This window comes from Barbatula barbatula (assembly GCF_947034865.1).
Source record: "Barbatula barbatula genome assembly, chromosome: 22".
In the NCBI taxonomy this organism is placed as follows: domain Eukaryota; kingdom Metazoa; phylum Chordata; class Actinopteri; order Cypriniformes; family Nemacheilidae; genus Barbatula; species Barbatula barbatula.
The window spans coordinates 10082711-10100670 of record NC_136785.1 but is presented as its reverse complement, the minus strand read 5'-3'; the positions used below and the strand labels follow the sequence as shown (position 1 = coordinate 10100670).

The 17960-nt window shown below is 38.9% G+C and overlaps 2 protein-coding genes across 4 annotated transcripts; one reads left to right on the top strand and one right to left on the bottom strand.

Annotated features, from left to right (window-relative positions):
* Positions 1 to 2006: 2006 nt before the first annotated feature.
* LOC306911390 (calpain-1 catalytic subunit) lies at positions 2007 to 12268 on the top strand. Its single transcript, XM_079486693.1, has 21 exons — positions 2007 to 2123; positions 2712 to 2978; positions 3216 to 3285; positions 3418 to 3536; positions 4966 to 5099; positions 5199 to 5367; positions 6199 to 6282; positions 6359 to 6444; positions 6530 to 6604; positions 6962 to 7122; positions 7204 to 7379; positions 7718 to 7929; positions 8338 to 8377; positions 9425 to 9490; positions 9572 to 9629; positions 10503 to 10567; positions 10673 to 10741; positions 10836 to 10914; positions 10996 to 11112; positions 11441 to 11499; positions 11598 to 12268. The coding sequence occupies exons 2-21, from the start codon at positions 2727 to 2729 to the stop codon at positions 11622 to 11624; spliced, it is 2118 nt and encodes a 705-aa protein (XP_079342819.1). The 5' UTR covers positions 2007 to 2123; positions 2712 to 2726; the 3' UTR covers positions 11625 to 12268.
* On the bottom strand, positions 11258 to 17851 carry bbs1 (Bardet-Biedl syndrome 1). 3 transcript variants are annotated; one of them, XR_013788256.1, is made up of 18 exons: positions 17667 to 17846; positions 17293 to 17369; positions 17176 to 17210; positions 16820 to 17092; positions 16599 to 16645; positions 16480 to 16518; positions 16209 to 16281; positions 16004 to 16135; positions 15123 to 15229; positions 14705 to 14825; positions 14440 to 14598; positions 14295 to 14364; positions 14044 to 14202; positions 13703 to 13836; positions 13476 to 13610; positions 12887 to 12973; positions 12570 to 12723; positions 11258 to 12096 (listed from the first exon to the last, which is right to left on the bottom strand). XR_013788256.1 is itself a non-coding variant. In XM_079486692.1 (17 exons), exons 1-17 carry the CDS (start codon positions 17696 to 17698, stop codon positions 12637 to 12639), a joined length of 1767 nt encoding a protein of 588 aa, XP_079342818.1. In that variant the 5' UTR covers positions 17699 to 17851; the 3' UTR covers positions 11782 to 12636. The 3 variants fall into 3 exon arrangements, 2 of the variants coding, with proteins under 2 accessions (XP_079342818.1, XP_079342817.1); XM_079486692.1 differs by having other exon boundaries at positions 11782 to 12723; positions 17667 to 17851; XM_079486691.1 differs by lacking the exon at positions 17667 to 17846 and having other exon boundaries at positions 11782 to 12723; positions 17293 to 17451.
* Between the last annotated feature and the right edge of the window lie 109 nt (positions 17852 to 17960).

Here is a 17960-nt window from a genome sequence, read left to right as displayed (position 1 = left end):
GAGAGAGGGGATTAGTGGCACGCTTGAGAGCTCATCACCCTGACCTCATTGCATATCATTGCATTATTCATCAGATGGTTTTGTGTGCCAGTCTTGAAGAAAAGTATGCAGAGGTCATGACAACAGTAATGAGACTTGTGAACGTTTTGAGGGCATCATCTGCTCTTCAGCATCGCTTGTTGCGCTCATTCCTAATAGAGGTGAATGCAGAATTTGATGATTTGCTCCTCCACAACAATGTCCGTTGGCTTAGTAAAGGCAAGGTACTGGAGCGCTTTTGGACATTACGGAAAGAGTTGGAAACCTTTCTGTTGGATCAGAAGAGTGCAAAAGCAAAACCATTTGTGGAATTCATGCAAAATGAAGAAAAAATGGAAATTGTTGCATTTCTCTCTGACATTACCGCCCATCTCAATGATCTGAACATGAAGCTTCAGGGAAAAAATAACACAGTGTGTAACCTCACATCAGCTGTCTGTGCCTTTCAGAAAAAACTGGAGCTCTTCAAGTGTGACTTACACCAGGACCTTATTCACTTCCCAAAGCTTTCGAATCACACAGCAGGAAAACATCATCATCACAATCATGCTGAATTCCTGGACAAGCTGATTGAAAATTTCCAAATTCGATTTGGAGATTTCCCTCTGGGGAAACAGGTCTTACTATGCATGGAAAATCCATTCCTTGTCAAAAAAATCGCAGAATTTTCAACTGAAGCCCTGAAAATCTGCCCATGGGCTAGTGCTGCTTCTCTTCAATCAGAGCTAATTGAGCTTCAGGCAAACCTTGCACTGCAGGAGTCTCTCTGTGACCCTACCACCTTCTGGACTAAGATGGTCTCCTCAGCAGGTGTCCCTTCCTTGCAGAAGATGGCCCTTCAAATTCTCACCATGTTTCCCTCAACATACTGTTGTGAGTCTGCTTTTTCAACCATGAATATGGTGAAAAACAAATACAGGAACAATCTCAGTAATGAACACTTACATCAGTGCCTCCGCCTGGCCCTCACACCTTTTATGCCAAAGTTTAAAGAACTGGTGGCACAAAAAAGGTGTCACTTTTCACACTAATAATGCCAGACCACATCACCTTTTGTACATAGTTGAACGGATTTACCGCCTTTTTTGTTAAAGTTCTCTTTTTGGATTTTGACCATCACTGTTCCGGACCCTGGACGTAAGGAAAATTTGGTGAGTGGACCTTTTAGGTTTCTAATTGAGTACCCCTGATCTAGATAATATATCGAATTACTGCATGTCGGATGCAATTTGTCTTTTCGTCTGTAGATGGCAAGATTTCCCAATTTTTTTATGTCTTCAATAGTAAGCTTAAACCACGAATAGAGTTCAATTTCTTAATCTTTACTAGTTGGAGGTTAACGGAATAAATTTCGTTTTATGATCATTTGTAAGCGTCTAATATGTGTAAATATTATTAATTGAGAAGACCATAGCAGGTATTTGTTGCTGTGTGGTATGATTTGCCGCAGTCAACACATTTTACAACAACAGAAATACAACAATCAAGGAGATGAGCATTTCGCATGCCAAGAACTCAGAATGGGCGGGGCACGGTGGCCCGGACATCGTTTCCAATTGGTCAGATAAAATCGGTCTAAATAAATATCTCAAATTGTATTTCTTCATAATGTAGTGTTAAAATGTGATTTTAATAACGTACTTTAATACCGGGAATGAATCATTCATCGTACTGGAAACTACGTTGCCAGATGGATTTTGTTACTTTTCTCCGTATTTGTAGGATTGACAAATGACAGTGGTTAACCAATAAAGTATGTTTTTCAAACGTTGTGGATTTCATGAATTTTGTATATCAAATTCTGACCCCTGAATAGACATAAAACGTTATATTATTTAAAGTACAAATATACAAATAATCCAAGAAAAAAGGCCTCTCTGTAGGGATTTGGCTTTTTGGGCACATGCGCGCCACCTAAAGGTAAAATAATGAATTGCTTCAGAGAAAATGTTTATTTCCCAGCATCGTTTGGGACACGCGCTGCAATTCACTTACAGCAGGGTTTACATGCTGGGACGAATCAGAAAATGATATTGTTTTTTTAACTGGACCTGACCGCAGGGAGTGTGCAACTGGAAATTAAGGTATCGTTTCAATCGCTTTGACACTGATAGCAGTTTGTATTGGAAACTTTGTATCTTAATGTTGCAAAATGTTTTGACAGCCTTTATGCAACTGCTAGTCGGCAACAACTGCAGCTGGGTGTGTGTCCGCAGTTCAAATGGATTAAACATACTAAATTGTGTTTATTTGAAAATGTCAAAATGCTTTTGGGTTGGGTTAGGGGAAGGATATATCATATACAGTTTGTCCAGTTGAAAAATCATTACGCCTATTGAAAGTCCCCACAATGTATATAAACCTAACATGTGTGTGTGTGAGAGATTGTGTCTGTGTGTCTGACTGGGTGTGTTATATATTTAACCTCTAACTATAAACATAATGGGTGGACGTTTCTTATCTATAATTAATAGAATTCAGGATTATAAAACACATTACATTGAATAAATATATTTTCTGCAATTGTTCTGATAGGAGAAATCATTCAAAAATTATTTTACTGATGAAACATTGATTGTGGTTTAGACTTGTAAAGTAATGTTTGTTTGATCTTTTGAAGCAGCAGTGATTCATATTTTGTCTGTAACAGTTCTCTGTCTCTAAACATTGAGGTTCGAGGGTTCAGGATGGAACCGATTTGTGGCACAGGAGTCGCTGCCCGCCTGAGGAGCGAATGGGACAGGAATGATGGGCTTGGTCAGAATCACAGAGCCCTGAAGTTCTTGGGCCAAGATTTCGAATCCTTGCGTGCCCAGTGTCTTCAGAGTGGACATCTGTATGAGGATGAAAACTTTCCAGCTCAGCAGTCCTCTCTTGGATTTAAAGAGCTCGCCCCAGGCTCTTCCAAAACCAAAGGTGTCCGCTGGATGAGGCCCACAGTGAGAGCTTAGAAATCAAAAACTTGATACAAATTAACTTTACAAAAATGAACATAAGCAAAGTGACGTCTGTGTTACATGCTTATGGCAGTTTCATAACATATTTATTTGTTTATTATATTTTTTGTACTTGTTAGCTCCAAAATACTATGACATTTGATAGTCTGTGATTAAGCAGAGATGTTCCAGTCATTTCTATGCCCCGTCCGACCCATTGGTCTTCTCTGTGTACCCCAGGAGTTCTGCACTGACCCGCACTTTATCGTAGATGGAGCTACGCGCACGGACATCTGCCAAGGAGCTCTAGGTACAAGCAGGCCTAAAAACAGGACAGAAAGAACATAAGATTAGCAACATTGATCCAATGATTGCAGTAAAAAGGAATGAAGCGTGATAGCTGCATCACTCTTATCAGTAATATGATAATTGATTATTGTAGGTGATTGTTGGTTGCTGGCAGCTATTGCGTGTCTTACCCTCAATGAACCACTGCTGCATCGGGTGGTGCCTCATGGCCAGAGTTTTCATCAGCAATATGCCGGAATCTTCCATTTCCAGGTACTGATCACTACCCCTTTCGAAGATATGTTAGTATAATTTTAGTTCCAATAAGTGTGCAGGTATAAAACGTTTTATTTGTTAATATTTGTTCATGCATTAGCTAACATGAACTAACAATAAACAATACTTCTACCGCAGTCTGTTAACTTTAGCATTTACTTATACATTTTTAAAATCATAACCTAACATAAGTTAATGCACCATAAACATAAATAACTGTATTAAACTTGCATGACCAAAGATTAATAAATGCTAAAAACTATATTGCTTATTGTAAGTTCATGTTAGCTAATGCATTTGCACATGTTAACAAATACAACCTTATTGTAAAGTAAAATCCAAACAAAAAGCCATAAGTTTTTAATACACTGATGGTACATTGACCAAAAGATGATTACTATAAAGATTTAATACTGCATGAATTTAATAAAAACATGGTAGGCTTTTCATTTGTAGGTGAACTACTCCTTTAATCTTCTGCCACATTCCCTGATCCCCTGGCTTTGTGCACAGTTGGGCTTTTTTCTGATGTAGCATGTAAATGGATCTGTTCCTCTTCCATAGCTCAGCGGATCCACATTAAGCCACGCTGCCCAAACATCAGACCACACCGTTTGGTGCAGTGTCTATATATACAAACCTCACCCAGCAAATGGAATGGTCAGACTCGGACTCCTCTGACAAAATCCCCTTCTGTTCACCAGCCAGAAACCATTTAGGCTCAGTCATTTAGAGAATGCATATAATGCTCAGAGCATTAGGGCTGCAGAGGGATTTGGAGTAAAGCCAGAAGCACAGTGTACTGTTGTGTATATGGGGGGAATGGTGCATAAATTGGGATTCTGGATTTTTCGAATTAACTAGTGCTTACTGAAATGCTAGAATGCAATTTCCAAGGACACTCTAGATCAGTTCTATTCGACACACGTGTGTAGTTAAATCATACTCCTGTTTGATTTAAAGGGTTAAACGTCCTGTTTGTGAAATCTAGTGGCATCTAGTGATGAGGTTACGAATTGCAACCAATGGCTCACTTCACCTCTCCCCATCCCTTTCGAAGCACTACGGTGGCTGACACAGAACTAAAATGTCTTTGCTGAAAGATCCATTTAAGGGCAACTGTCGAAACACATGGTGAATTCCATGTTAGGAACTCACGGCTTATGTAAATAGAAATAGCTCATTCTAAGGTAATAAAAACATAACACCTGAGGTCTTTATACAGTAGATCTTCCTTAATCCTACATGTTGCACCTTTAAATTCACACTGCATATTATTATCTTGAAACAAATGATTTCTAGACTTAAGGTGTCAAAGCTCCTGCGCAGAGTTGTCATTCTGTTTTCACTGTAATTGAATCATAATGCATTTGCAGAATTTAATTTAACAACTATTCTCTCTTATTCTACCTATTGAATTTTCTAGTTCTGGCAGTTCGGGGACTGGGTGGATGTGGTGATCGACGACCGCCTGCCTGTCAGAGATGGAAAGCTCCTGTTTGTCCATTCTGCCGAGGGGGCTGAGTTCTGGAGCGCCCTGGTGGAGAAGGCGTATGCAAAGTAAGAGTGAAACAGACGCCGATCTGTGGTCCAGTCAAATATATTTAAGTTTGTTTGGATGTATGACAAATGCATTGTTACTGTGGATGTATATGACAGATTGAACGGCTGCTATGAGGCTCTCTCGGGAGGCAGCACATCTGAGGGTTTTGAGGACTTCACGGGTGGAGTGACGGAGATGTATGAGCTGAAAAAAGCTCCACCTAACCTCTTCAGCATCATTAAAAGAGCCGTGGAGAGAGGCTCCCTGATGGGCTGCTCTATAGATGTTAGTGTTCAGAAACAGTGAAGCATTACAGTATCGTTAGCATTTCCAGTAATCTTAAAGAATGTCATATGTCTTATCAAAGTAGAGGTCCAGGATATGACATCATGACAGTGTTGATTGGCTGATGGCTTCATAAGCATCATACTCACCCTCTGTCATTCCAAACCAGTACATTTCTCAAAATATCTTATTCGAACAGATTTTGGATGTCATGAGGGTGAATAAATGATGAGAGAGTTGTCATTTTTGGGTGAACTATCCCTTTAAGATCCTACCTACAAAATAGGCTACTGGCAAAACGTCTGCCATAATATAAGGAAATATTTGCAATTTTATACATTTAAAAAATATTACATTAGAATATTTGGTCCTATTTGCATCATCATTGAAAGAAAAAAACCTTTTCCCATGAGAATAGTATACTAGTACACTAAGCACTACGATGGCTGACACCGATGTTGTCACGTTTTTACTTCTGTGTCAAAGGTGATAATGTATTTATGAAATTGCGCTCTGTAAAGCAGTTTGTCCGTTTAGGGCTACTGTAGAAACAAGATGGTGAATTCCATGTAAGGGGACCCGTGGTGTATGTAGATAGAAATAGCTCATTCTAAGATATAACACTTTATTATGTAAGGTCTTTATACACCTCTGAAGACATACTTATGTATATTATATGGCATTTCTATCAATAGATCCTCCTTAATCCTACACTTTGCCCCTTTAAGAAATGCATCGTAGACATTGCTATTAATTTAAATGAGATGTGAATAGTATGGTATATAACATATTTAAGTTTATTCTCTCAATTTATTCTGTATTCACTTTCAGATTACAAGTTTTTTCGATATGGAGGCAGTCACCTTTAAAAAACTAGTAAAAGGCCACGCCTACTCCATCACAGGAGTCGACGAGGTAAGTGTATTTTGATTGATAAAGAAACGACCAATTACAAAGAGGTCCATCATCACTGATGCAATCTATTGGCCAGGTGCGATACAGAGGAAACCTGACGAAACTGTTGCGCATCAGAAACCCTTGGGGAGAGGTGGAGTGGACTGGAGCCTGGAGTGATGAGTATGATGGAATGGATTATAACAATTATAAATAATGTCAAAAAGCTTTGTTATATTTGATTTCTTCACCCTTTTTCTTTATTCAGCTCAAGGGAGTGGCGTGATATCGATGCATCAGTAAGGTCCAGTCTGCACCATAGCAGAGAGGATGGAGAATTCTGGTACATTTGTCTTACATCTTTTTGTATAAAAATGTTCAGATCATCCGATCAATAGTTGCAAAGTGTCATTCAAGACCTTTATCTGACTCTTTCCTCTGTGGAACACAAAATATTTGTTTTATTATTTTGTGTCCATACAATGGAAGTCAATGGGGGCCCAGTGTTGTTGAGTTACCAACATCCTTTAACATATCCTCTGTTGTGTTCTGCCCGAGAAAGAAAGTTATACAAGTTTAAAATGATATGAGGGTGAGGAAATTATGCCAAAATGTTCATTTTGGGTGAACTTTTCCTTTAAACTGAATCATGAATGATTCATAGATTCATGTCTTTGACCGTTTTAACAATCGTACACAGGATGTCATTCAGCGACTTCGTGCGTGAGTTCAGCAGGCTGGAGATCTGTAACCTAACACCAGACGCACTAGTGAGCAGCGAGGTCAAGAAGTGGAACACAGCCCTGTACTCCGGTGAATGGAGAAGAGGCAGTACTGCTGGTGGCTGCAGGAACTATCCAGGCATGTTCTCTTCCATCAGAAACCCTCGGAACACATGACAGACAGTGGTCTCATATACCGGGTCTGTCTCTTTGTATGCAGCAACATTCTGGATCAATCCCCAGTTTAAAGTTCTCCTCAAGGAACCAGATAGCGACCAAGATGGCTGCACTTTCCTGGTGGCGCTGATGCAGAAAAATCGGAGGAAGTTACGGCGTGAGGGCAAAGACATGGAGACGATTGGATTTGCCATTTATGGGGTAGGAAAATCACTCCATGTAATATGACAGAGAATCAAACAGAAATCCAACCATTAGCATTCAATTAATATACTAGATGTGTAGAATTCAGCGTTTTAATACATAAATGTAGATGGCTAAACAATGACACAATTTTTCTGAATCTTACAGGTTCCTGAAGAGGTATGAGATACGTTCCAGATAAGTCAAACTCATCAGTATGTTTTACATCGGTAAACCTTTTGTTATTAGTCAGGTTATTGTGTAAAACTTAACTACGGATCAGCCTGAAGGTGAGAAAGTGTAACATTGTGGGATCCTGCTCAGTTTGCTGACATCACAGTGTTTGTAGTAATGCAGATCTTCTTATCTGTCAGTATCTGGGGCGGTTGGGCGTGCACCTGAAGCGGGATTTTTTCCTCACCCACACGTCCAGGGCACGATCCGAGCTCTTTATTAACCTGCGGGAGGTGAGCTCACGTTTCTGCTTGCCCGCGGGGGAATATATCATCGTCCCCTCCACCTACGAGCCACAGAAAGAGGGAGACTTTGTGCTGAGAGTCTTCTCGGAAGAGGCTGCTGATTCCCAGTGAGTCAGCACTTGATAGCGGCTCATGTCATGTAGCTCAGGACATTAATGTTTATTCACAAGCTTAGAGAAATTTTATGATTTATGTATTTTTATTTACAGTGGGGTTCAAAACACTGAGATCAGTTTTTTACATTTTTGTAAGTAATAGAAAATGAAATACAGATTTTATAGTTAGGAACACTTTGAGCACATTTATTATAATTCTCAATGTCAGTTGATCCTGCAATAATGCAGAAGCTTTATTATTACTTACAATTATTTAATAACTAAAAATGTAAATCAATATTAAAATACCAGTGTTTTTTAAACCCCATTACTGATGAATTATTAAAGTCCAAATTTGCCAAACAGAAAAACTAAATTGCAAAAGGAAACTAAGAAAAACATTTTGTTCTTTCACCATAGGGAACTAGATGATGAAGTCTCAGCAGAAGTACCAGAGGAAGTGAGTGTTTTCCTGTGAGGGGTTTTATATACAGGTATCTAAAAATCATTAATATCGTGAAAAAGGTCAATATTTTTTGTCACTCATTTCAGAAAGTGAAAGAATCATTGAAATATTTCAAGCCCTTATTTCTTAAAATGTATGGGGTTCAGGTCAGGCGAGTTTGCTGGCCAATCAAGCACAGTAACACCATGGTCATTGAACCAGCTTTTGGTATCTTTGTTAGTGTGGGCAGGTGTCAAGTAAAGTGCTCTTCAATTTCCTGGTAGATGGTGGACCGGACCAAAGTCCTCTTTTCAGATGAAAGTCATTTTTGCATTTCATTTGGAAATCAAGGCCCAGAGTCTGGAGGAAGAGTGCAGAGGCACAGAATCCACGTTGCTTGAAGCCCAGTGTGAAGTTTCTACAGTCAGTGATGATTTGGGCTGCCATGTCTTCTGCTGGTGTTGGTCCACTGTGTTTTCTGAAGTCCACAGTCAACGCAGCCATCTATCAAGAAATTTTAGAGCACGTCATGCTTCCTTCTGCTGACACGCTTTAGGAGATGCTGATTTCATTTTCCAGCAGGACTTGACACCTGCCCACACTGCCAAAGGTACCAAAAGCTGGCTCAATGGCCATGGTATTACTCTGCTTGATTCGCCAGCAAACTTGCCTGACCTGAACCAATCAAAGCAACCTGGGCTTCCATTACACCTGGGCAGTGCCACAGACTGTTTGCCTCCATGCCACGCAGCATTGATGCAGTAATTCATGCAAAAGGAGGCCTAACCAAATATTGAGTGAATGTTCATTTCTATTCTTTTCAGAAGCCTGACGTTTCTGTTTAAAATATTTTTTTATTGATCTTATGTAATATTAAAATTTTCTGCGACACAGAATACTGGGTTTTCATTATCTGTAAGCCATAACCATCAACATTTCAAGTAATGAATCTATACAATATATATGTTTCACGATATTAATTTTTTTAGATCTACCTGTATAATGCAGTATGCATTTTTTATGAAACGTGTTATGATGATGAATATTGTTGTTTTTCGGCAGCCTGAAATTCAGGAGAGTGACATTGATGAGGGCTTCAAGGCGCTTTTTGTGAAACTGGCAGGGCCGGTAAGAAAGCTGAAAGTGGGAGCTAATGCGTTCCTGTAATGCTGAACAAACTTATTGACCTTTTCTCACTCTTGCCAACAGGAAATGGAGATCAACATGTCTAAACTACAGATGATTTTAAACCGGGTTGTTGGCAAACGTAAGTGTGTTTATGGACTATCAATGACCTCATTGACTATATAATAAACCATTATCTTGTTTTTAATGAATGCATACATACAGTTAGGTGTAATTATAAAAAAAGGTTAGTCTCAATACATCTTAAGTTACATTTCACATGACTCCTCCAGTTAAAAATATTATATATCATTTATCATTCGATACATCATTTCAAGGTGGATGAACTTTCGTTTATGCATTACCTATTAAAATCGTTCGAGTGAAGTTTGAAGCCGAGTTTGCTCCATGTAAACAGTGATTTACAGAGTAATCTCATGCCATTTCTAGGTAGCTCTGTTGAAATATATAAAAAAAAGATATTTAGACACATGGCTGGGTTTGATAAGCTTGCCAAAATGGAGAGTTTAAAAGAAATATTCCACCCGAAAATGACAATTCTGTCATGAATTACTCCCCACCGAGTTCCAAACCTGTATAAATGTGTTTGTTCTGTTGAAAACAAAGAAAGGTATTTGGGAAAATGTTACCGACTGACATTTTTGAGACACTCACCATAGTTAGTTGCTAATCTTTTTTATATATCTTTGTGTTCATCAGAACAAAGAAATGTATGCAGGTTTGGAACAACTTATCGGTTAGTAAATGAAAACTTTTTTGATTTTGTGTCTGATTTTGTTTTGTAAAAGGCAATCCGAGTCAGAGGCAAAAGTGACAAATCTCAAACAGTAGAGGGCGATATTTTAACAGCGTCAACATCAGTCATGTACCCTACAGTTGTGTTGGCTTCTGAGACGCTAGCTGATTCCAGCAAACTAATTGAAGATTTTCTGAATTTGATTACAATTTTGAATTTAATAAATTGAATATTTCTTTTATCTACATTTTTTTACAGATAAAGATATCAAGACAGATGGTTTTGACAAAGAAACCTGCCGAGGCATGATCAATCTCATGGATGTATCCTTTCCATACACAAATTAATGATCACGTAGGACATCTTTATATCTCTGACTTAAAATTGAAGGTCAAACTGTCTTGTTTAGGCCTTGACCTAGCACGAAGACAACTGGTACTGGGAAGCTGGGAATTACAGATTTCCATGTGCTCTGGGAGAAGATCAAACGCTATCTTGTCAGTGGCTTTAATTCATTCATGCTTTCCAGTGCATGCATGTAATTTAATCTAGAAATACATGTGGACGCTCTTTTTTTCAATGCACTACAAGGCTGTGTTCAGGAAGTATGATCTGGACAAGTCCGGTACGATGAGTTCTTATGAAATGCGCTTGGCACTCGAATCAGCAGGTACAGTCCCAGACAAATTACAGTATCTACAATAACTTTCTGCTAAAATGAATAACATTTTGCTTTACATCTTCCTATAAGGCTTCAAGTTGACCAACAGCTTGTTTCAGCTAATAATCCTGCGCTATGCGAAGCAAGATCTGAACGTGGACTTTGACGGATTTGTGTCATGTCTCATCCGACTGGAGACAATGTTTAGTGAGTGTCCCCAAAAAGAAAACCCTTTATAACCTTTTACTGTAAAACAGAAGTTATTTTATAAATGTACTCTTAAATGTAATGGGAAGACTTTACAGTTATGGAAGCCCATGCAATGAACGAATGAAGACATAGACAGCATTGTATGGTAAACAGACCCAATTTTTATAGTTGTTGATGGAAACGGATGGTGTAACCTGATGATGAAACCATCATTTCTGTCACACAACATGTTGCAATTTAGTGTGGTTTTATGGCATAGCATTTTGTAAAGAGAGCATGTGTAACATTTTTTTAAAATGTAACCTTTTAAAGTGTTTTTTTACAGAAACATTTAAAGCAATGGACACAGATGGAGATGGATTGGTATCCTTCAGCTTCACACAGGTTGGTCTTAAACTGGTCTTTAGCAGTGAGAAATGTTTCTGTACCCAGTAATGTGTTTGCTACACTCCTCCTCCCTGTTCTTTCCTGTTTTCCTCTAGTGGATCACCCTCACTATGTTTACTTAGAGTTTACTAAGATGGATGTTCCTCCTCTCTGCTTCTTAAGTTCCTACTTTATTATGTGCCTTCATCGGTCCTATAAATGCAGCGTGAACACGAGCCAGTCAATAGCTCTTATACTATCAGGTGTATATGGCATGATACAGATTCTTTATAGTTTTTTAAAAGTTTTATTTTGAGTTCTAAGTATTTCTATTGAACATGACTGTAATAATCATAATGCAACAATTCATGTGGCGATTTCATAATTTTCTGCCAAAGCAAACTGCCGCAAAGTTTACATGCATGCAAACAGTAGTTAGATAAAACCAAATAAATCTGAGCCAAAGAAAATGTTTCTATCAAAATATTAAGTTGGTTGAAAATTCACACACACCAAGCACCAAATGTGATATGCGTATCTGGTAAAAGGATACAAATTGTAATTCGGTCTATGCTGGTTTTGTCTTGTCCACAACTTAAATGTTACTTTTCAACCCTGTAAAATACAGAAGCATGGCGGACCTTTCATGCCTGCACCTCTTTATCTTTAGTTGTTTATCTTTTACATTATCCTTATACTTTTTCTATAAGCCTGTATTGCCTTTCTATTGCAATATGAAAAATTATGCAGTTAAACCTATTTTATTAAAAGTGGACTGAATCATCATAAATATTGCAAATGGTCATTTCTTACAATAAATGTGCTTTTACATACCAATATACATGAGTACACCACAATATTGTTTTAAATAGACACCATTACATTTCCTACACACTTCAAACTATATGACCTACAGTGAAGTGCTTGGATTTTAAACGTTCGATCAAAAGCTCCAGTCACTAACCCATTAAAAGGTACTCATCTGTGAGGACACACCCCCTTCAGTCCTGATCTAGACTACAGGCAGTACACTGGCTCTGGGGCCAGCACAAGCTTTTCTTAACTCTGTTTGAGGAGCTCTGTCTCACCTCTAAACGCTGCTAAGAGCACAGCAAGAGCTGAAGATGCCGTGAAGCTCAACTAGAGTTCACTCTTTTAGTTCAGTGCAAATCCCTCACTCACAGGCATGTTGATATGGGCAGTGAGGAGAGGAGCACTTCTTCCTTCTCGCAGCACAAACACCTGAAATCAAAAATGAAACATTGAGTTTACACAGTGTGTCCCCAGTTTGTCATCTTTGATTTTAATGAAATACAATTTGCGACCTCTGCACAGTATAAATACTGCAACAACATTGTGGAAGTATGCCATTCCGAACATAAATGTTGCATGTTGTTGCTCTTACTTTGATGACGTCAGAGATCCCTTTGTCACTCAAGCATTCGACAAAAGTGTCGATGGGGTAATTCAGCCCTGGAACCAGCAGGGGAATCTACAGACAAATGACAAGTGACTTCAATATTTTGTATTGTTTTATATACTAATATTGCTACTTAAAGCATTAATTCACCGGATAAGTAAAATTTGCAGTTCATTTTCTTTTGTGGTTGATAAAATGTATATACTCATGTCCAAAAAGCAGACACAGGCAATACACAAGTAATGGCTGCCATTACTCACTTTTATGAATCATTTTGAATCACAATATCAGCTTAAAATTCTTAGCTTTTATGACTCAATAATGACAAATTCAATAAAAAATCTTCCCTTTTATGAATAATTTAGATTTCAGCTTAAAAATCTTAACTTTTATGAATCATTAAGAATCACGAGTTCAGCTAAAAATCATCACTTTTATGAATCATCAAGAATCACGATTTCAGCTAAAACTCTTCACTGTTCTACTGAAGAAATGTCATTTTGGATGACCTGAGGGAAATAAATGAACAGCAAATGTTCTTTAATCAGTGAACTGTCTCTTTAAATAAGGTCACCTTGAAGAAGGCTGTTTTCATGCTGTACAAATTTTCATCGAACAGAAAGCTGATGGCTATGTTCATGACGGGACGGCACGCTGCCGTGTTCTGAATGTTCAGAGTGAGCTTGAAGGATGGACCAAGCCCTTGAACCTGAGTGAAAACAAGAAGCAGAAGGGAAGACCCGAAGTCATTCTTGTGTCATCTTATTTAATATAGTATCCTCACAGAATTGCTCAACTCACCACAGCGTTCATTTTGAGCGGCTCGGTAGGGCTTTCCGACACAGGTGTGAGGCTGGACTCGAGGGCTTTGACGTAGGCCCGTGCCGTAGCTAGACGCAGCCTGCTCAGGTCCATCTGGAAAGCTCTGTGCATTGCTAGATGGAATAAAGCAACAACAAATTATGCTTTAGGACCTAAACCATTTTTTATTTGACATGCAGCACACAAATAAGTTTTATGGTGGATTGTGGCATCTTTTCAAACATAAAATGCAGTTAATATTGTTAGTAATGATGTCAGTAATAGAAACAATAAATAATACGTTTCGTAAATATTTCAGCTGTTCAGGCTGACGAACAGACCAACAGCATTTTCTCGCTCTCTCAGGGTCTGGTCCACATAGAGCTTGGTTTTCTTGGGCACATTCAGACGGATGCTCTGGGCTATTGGTGGGCCTGGGGCCGAGTCTTTGTCATCAAACACAGCTGTCCTTTTTAAGATTTTCACAATCAGACCTCCACCTGGATTCCACACACAAATCCACAAAATTACTTTGGAGATGTTGTATTTACAATAAAACAAGCATTCACGGTAAAAAATTAAGCGAATCTACCTTTGCTGGTCATTAGCAGAGTGCCGTCTTCTCTTCCATAACGCCCAAAACAAATGCTTGTCACCACATCCTGCATGACATAAATTATGAAACCCAAAGCGAAGTTCTGCTAAGATACTGTATGAGATCGATCTTTGATGCTTACCGGTGTCTTGATGGTGCAGATCAGATTTTTATCTCTGTACATGTGTACTTCACAGTTGGCCAGAGCCACCAGCACGGCCTGAAATGCTCGTGCGGGTAGGTCCATAAGTGCCATGGTGGTAACAGGTGCGGGCAAATAGGCCGTCCACAGTTTTTTCCCCTGAAGAGGAATGATTTTTAGCATTGTCACGTGTGTTGAACAAACAGTAGCATCCAAAAGTCAAGGTGCTGCTGTGTTAATGTGGGTTTGAGATATTGATTCACACCTTTTGAGTGTAACCATGCAGCGTCTCGTGAGTACATCCTACCACTACATTCCTTCCTATTCTCACCAGCCCCACTGGATGAGAAGACAGCTCAATGCAATATTTTGGTTTTGGTGAGTCCCTTAAACAGAGAAAAATTAGGTTAAAGTTTTAGGTCAGGCTTAAATATTTTGTTGTTTTATCGATATTTCATTGTTGTCGTTTTGTAATTTTATAATTTTTTTATATTGCTACACCATACAAGTTTATAGTTTTACTTTATTTGTTCCATTAACCAAAACGCTGTAATGGTTTTAGTTTTGGTAAACTATAACAACTTTGACCAAAGATTGCCAAAACATTAACGCCTTTTCTTGAATATTTCCATCAGAAAATGCAGAGTCTTTAAATGTATTGTAAAACTAGTTTGTTTGCCAACCTCCGCAGTATGTAGATGTTTCCATTGCGACAGGCCACTGTGATACGGAACTCCACATCAAACTGACCAGTCACATCCATGAAGGTGGGAGTACTGGGCAGAGACATCTACAGACACACACAGGTTATATTGTACAGTATACTGTAAATATAAAAAGCCTATAATATCCATCAGCCCTACAAGTGCTTAACTGGATCACTCATATACTGAAGATACTTTTAAAGCCGCAATCCGCGATAATCTTGGGGTAAAAATGAATTTGGGCAAGTACCTATTTGCATCATTACATCAAGTCCATACACACAAAGGAGAGGAACCATCTAGTTTATCGCGAGTGTGGATGGCGAGTGTGGGTGACAGATATTGTTCAGTCTTATAACACAGTCACATGTTACCGTCACATTTTGCACAGAGCTCAGATTCATCCGCGCAGAGCAACAGTGCCAAAGCACAGCCCACGTAAAGAAAATAACTCTGTAAATAACTGACATTTTATGTTTTAAACTGAGATGTGGCCAAAGTTAAGGACTGCAGTGTTAAAACCACAAGCTAATGATAGAATATAGTGTTTAAAGGGATAGTTCACCCAAAATGAAAATTCTGTCATCATTCACAAACCCGCGTGTCAAATTAAACCTGTATGACTTTCTATTTACCGGCGAACACAGAAGAATAAATTTGGAAGGATTTGGAAACCAAACCACATTGGCTGTTTCACAGAAGAAATAAAGATGAAAAATATGAAATTTTGTTTCTGAATGAACTATTCCATTATCAAGCACATATCAGACTCAACTGGTGGAGCATTAGCAGTACAAATATATTATTGACTGGTTTTGCAATACAGAATGCAAAAATGTATATATAACCCATCGACTTACCTTACAGAGGATGGTAAAGGCCTCTGGATCCAATATATAAATATCGCTATTCTCTGTGCCAATCACCAGACAGCTGACTGCATCATCATCTGCCATATTCTTGTTTAACGTCCCAATACAGGTAATGACCGTCTGAGACAAACAAACAATGTGAATCTGTTTTTTCTGCCTGTTTTTGGTCATGTCTGTTCACAGATTTCATTACCTGGCGACGTATAGGCTGGTCCTTGTGAAGGTGAACAAAAGCCTCCATTTCCTGTGGATCGAGCATGAGGTACCTGAACAAACCATATAAGAAAAATCTGTTTATTCGAAGCTACATGATATTCCAGGTGCAGATGAGGAAAACATTTCAATGAATAATTACCAAAGAAAATCTACTAATATCATTGTTGGAACGACACAAATGGCACTGCTAACTTACAGCTAAAATGATGCACTGACCATAACAAAGACAAGAGAGGATAGCGTTTTACCGTAGTGATCTGACAGAGAGTGGAATTTCTGCTTTGTCCCTGTTCAACAGAAACAAATATTGTATTGTATCGGTCTTTATTATACAGCCATGCACTGAGGCTAGAACAATATTACACACCTTATTCCTTCTAACAACTCCTTAAGGGTCATTGGGTCAATCATATCCTAAGATTGAAAATACAGACAATACTTAAATACAGGCAGTAACCATTATATTGATAAACTACAGTAAATATAACATGCATGCAGTCTGGTGTAAGTAACTTCACAGTAACTTTGTCATTAGCCACAAAGCAGGCATAGTTACAATATAAGCTTGACATGATGTTTGGAGCTCACCTCCTTAGCCTGACTCCAGACATCCTGCTCCAGAGGGTTCACCTCCAGACTAGGAAGTGTGAACTTGAAGTAAGGTCTCAAGTTCTTGTAGACATAGATGAAGGGGCCAGAGGCCACAGCGATGGCTGGGGTCCGGGGCTCATGGAGGTCCATAAGAAAGGAGACCAGGCCAGTGGGTAAATCCAGCAACGTGCTCTCACTCAACAGACCAGTACCACGGTACACCTTTAACTTCATGTTAAACACCCCTGTGCCAAGATCACCCACCACCAGCTGGTATACACACACACAGTATGCATTTAAATCAGCATTTCACAAGCATATTTAGAAGTACACAAACTGTGCCGGTGTCTCACCTTTTTGTCACCATCTCCATGCAAGTCTGAAAGAGCTGTGAATAAAAGCACAGACATCTCAGCTGGAGTGTAGTGGAGGAATAAAACAAATGTTGCACGTCTACAATAGTGACTCACCAATGCAAGAGGTGAAGGTGTATAGATTGGCGACTGGATCATAGTGTGCATCGAGCCATTTGGAACAAGCCACAGAACTATACAATGCACGGGGGTTGACTTGGTTATACATTTCACATTACTGTATTTACATAGTTCATCTCAATTCATTTGAATGAACTAGACTTTAAAATCATTAAACATTACACGCCTGACACGATGTTGTCATATTTGAGCAAATAATATGTTTATAACTGGCGTCAAGGCTCAAGACTTTGATTGTGATCTATTACTGGTTTGAGTATAAATGTACGTGTTGTGCATTTCGGCAATATTTTAAAATGTCGTTTCGTGCTACGCGATATTTCCGAAAAAAATGGAGACGTGCTACTCACGTGTCTTTCATTTCCTGGGCAACGGAGGACATGATGATGTTAAGATTGATATCGTGCACACTATGATCTGGACTATGGTTGTCAGAAAGCCATTGGACTTTTGTAATCCTAAATCCTCAAATAGGCTTTCCTCGTTCCTATGACAACCTCTCAATCTGGAGTACATGCGTGCGCTACAATGAAACAGCTCCGCCAGGAATTGTTGCTGTTTATAACGAGTTCCGCGCATGTTCAAGACCTTCGTGGGGTGGTTTCGTCATATTTCATTTTTTGATAATGAATAAAAATCATTCA

Bases quoted from the DNA above. Each gene is read 5' to 3' on its own strand.
- LOC306911390 (XM_079486693.1), top strand. From the start codon at position 2,727: ATGGAACCGATTTGTGGCACAGGAGTCGCTGCCCGCCTGAGGAGCGAA. The intron at 6,605-6,961 runs GTACATTTGTCT...AATCGTACACAG, and splicing joins AGAGAGGATGGAGAATTCTG to GATGTCATTCAGCGACTTCG. The intron at 9,630-10,502 runs GTAAGTGTGTTT...ATTTTTTTACAG, and splicing joins AAACCGGGTTGTTGGCAAAC to ATAAAGATATCAAGACAGAT.
- bbs1 (XM_079486691.1), bottom strand. From the start codon at position 17,404: ATGTATAACCAAGTCAACCCCCGTGCATTGTATAGTTCTGTGGCTTGT. The intron at 16,136-16,208 runs GTAATGAAATCT...TGTTTGTCTCAG, and splicing joins ACCAGCCTATACGTCGCCAG to ACGGTCATTACCTGTATTGG. The intron at 12,724-12,886 runs GTAAGAGCAACA...TTTTGATTTCAG, and splicing joins GGATCTCTGACGTCATCAAA to GTGTTTGTGCTGCGAGAAGG.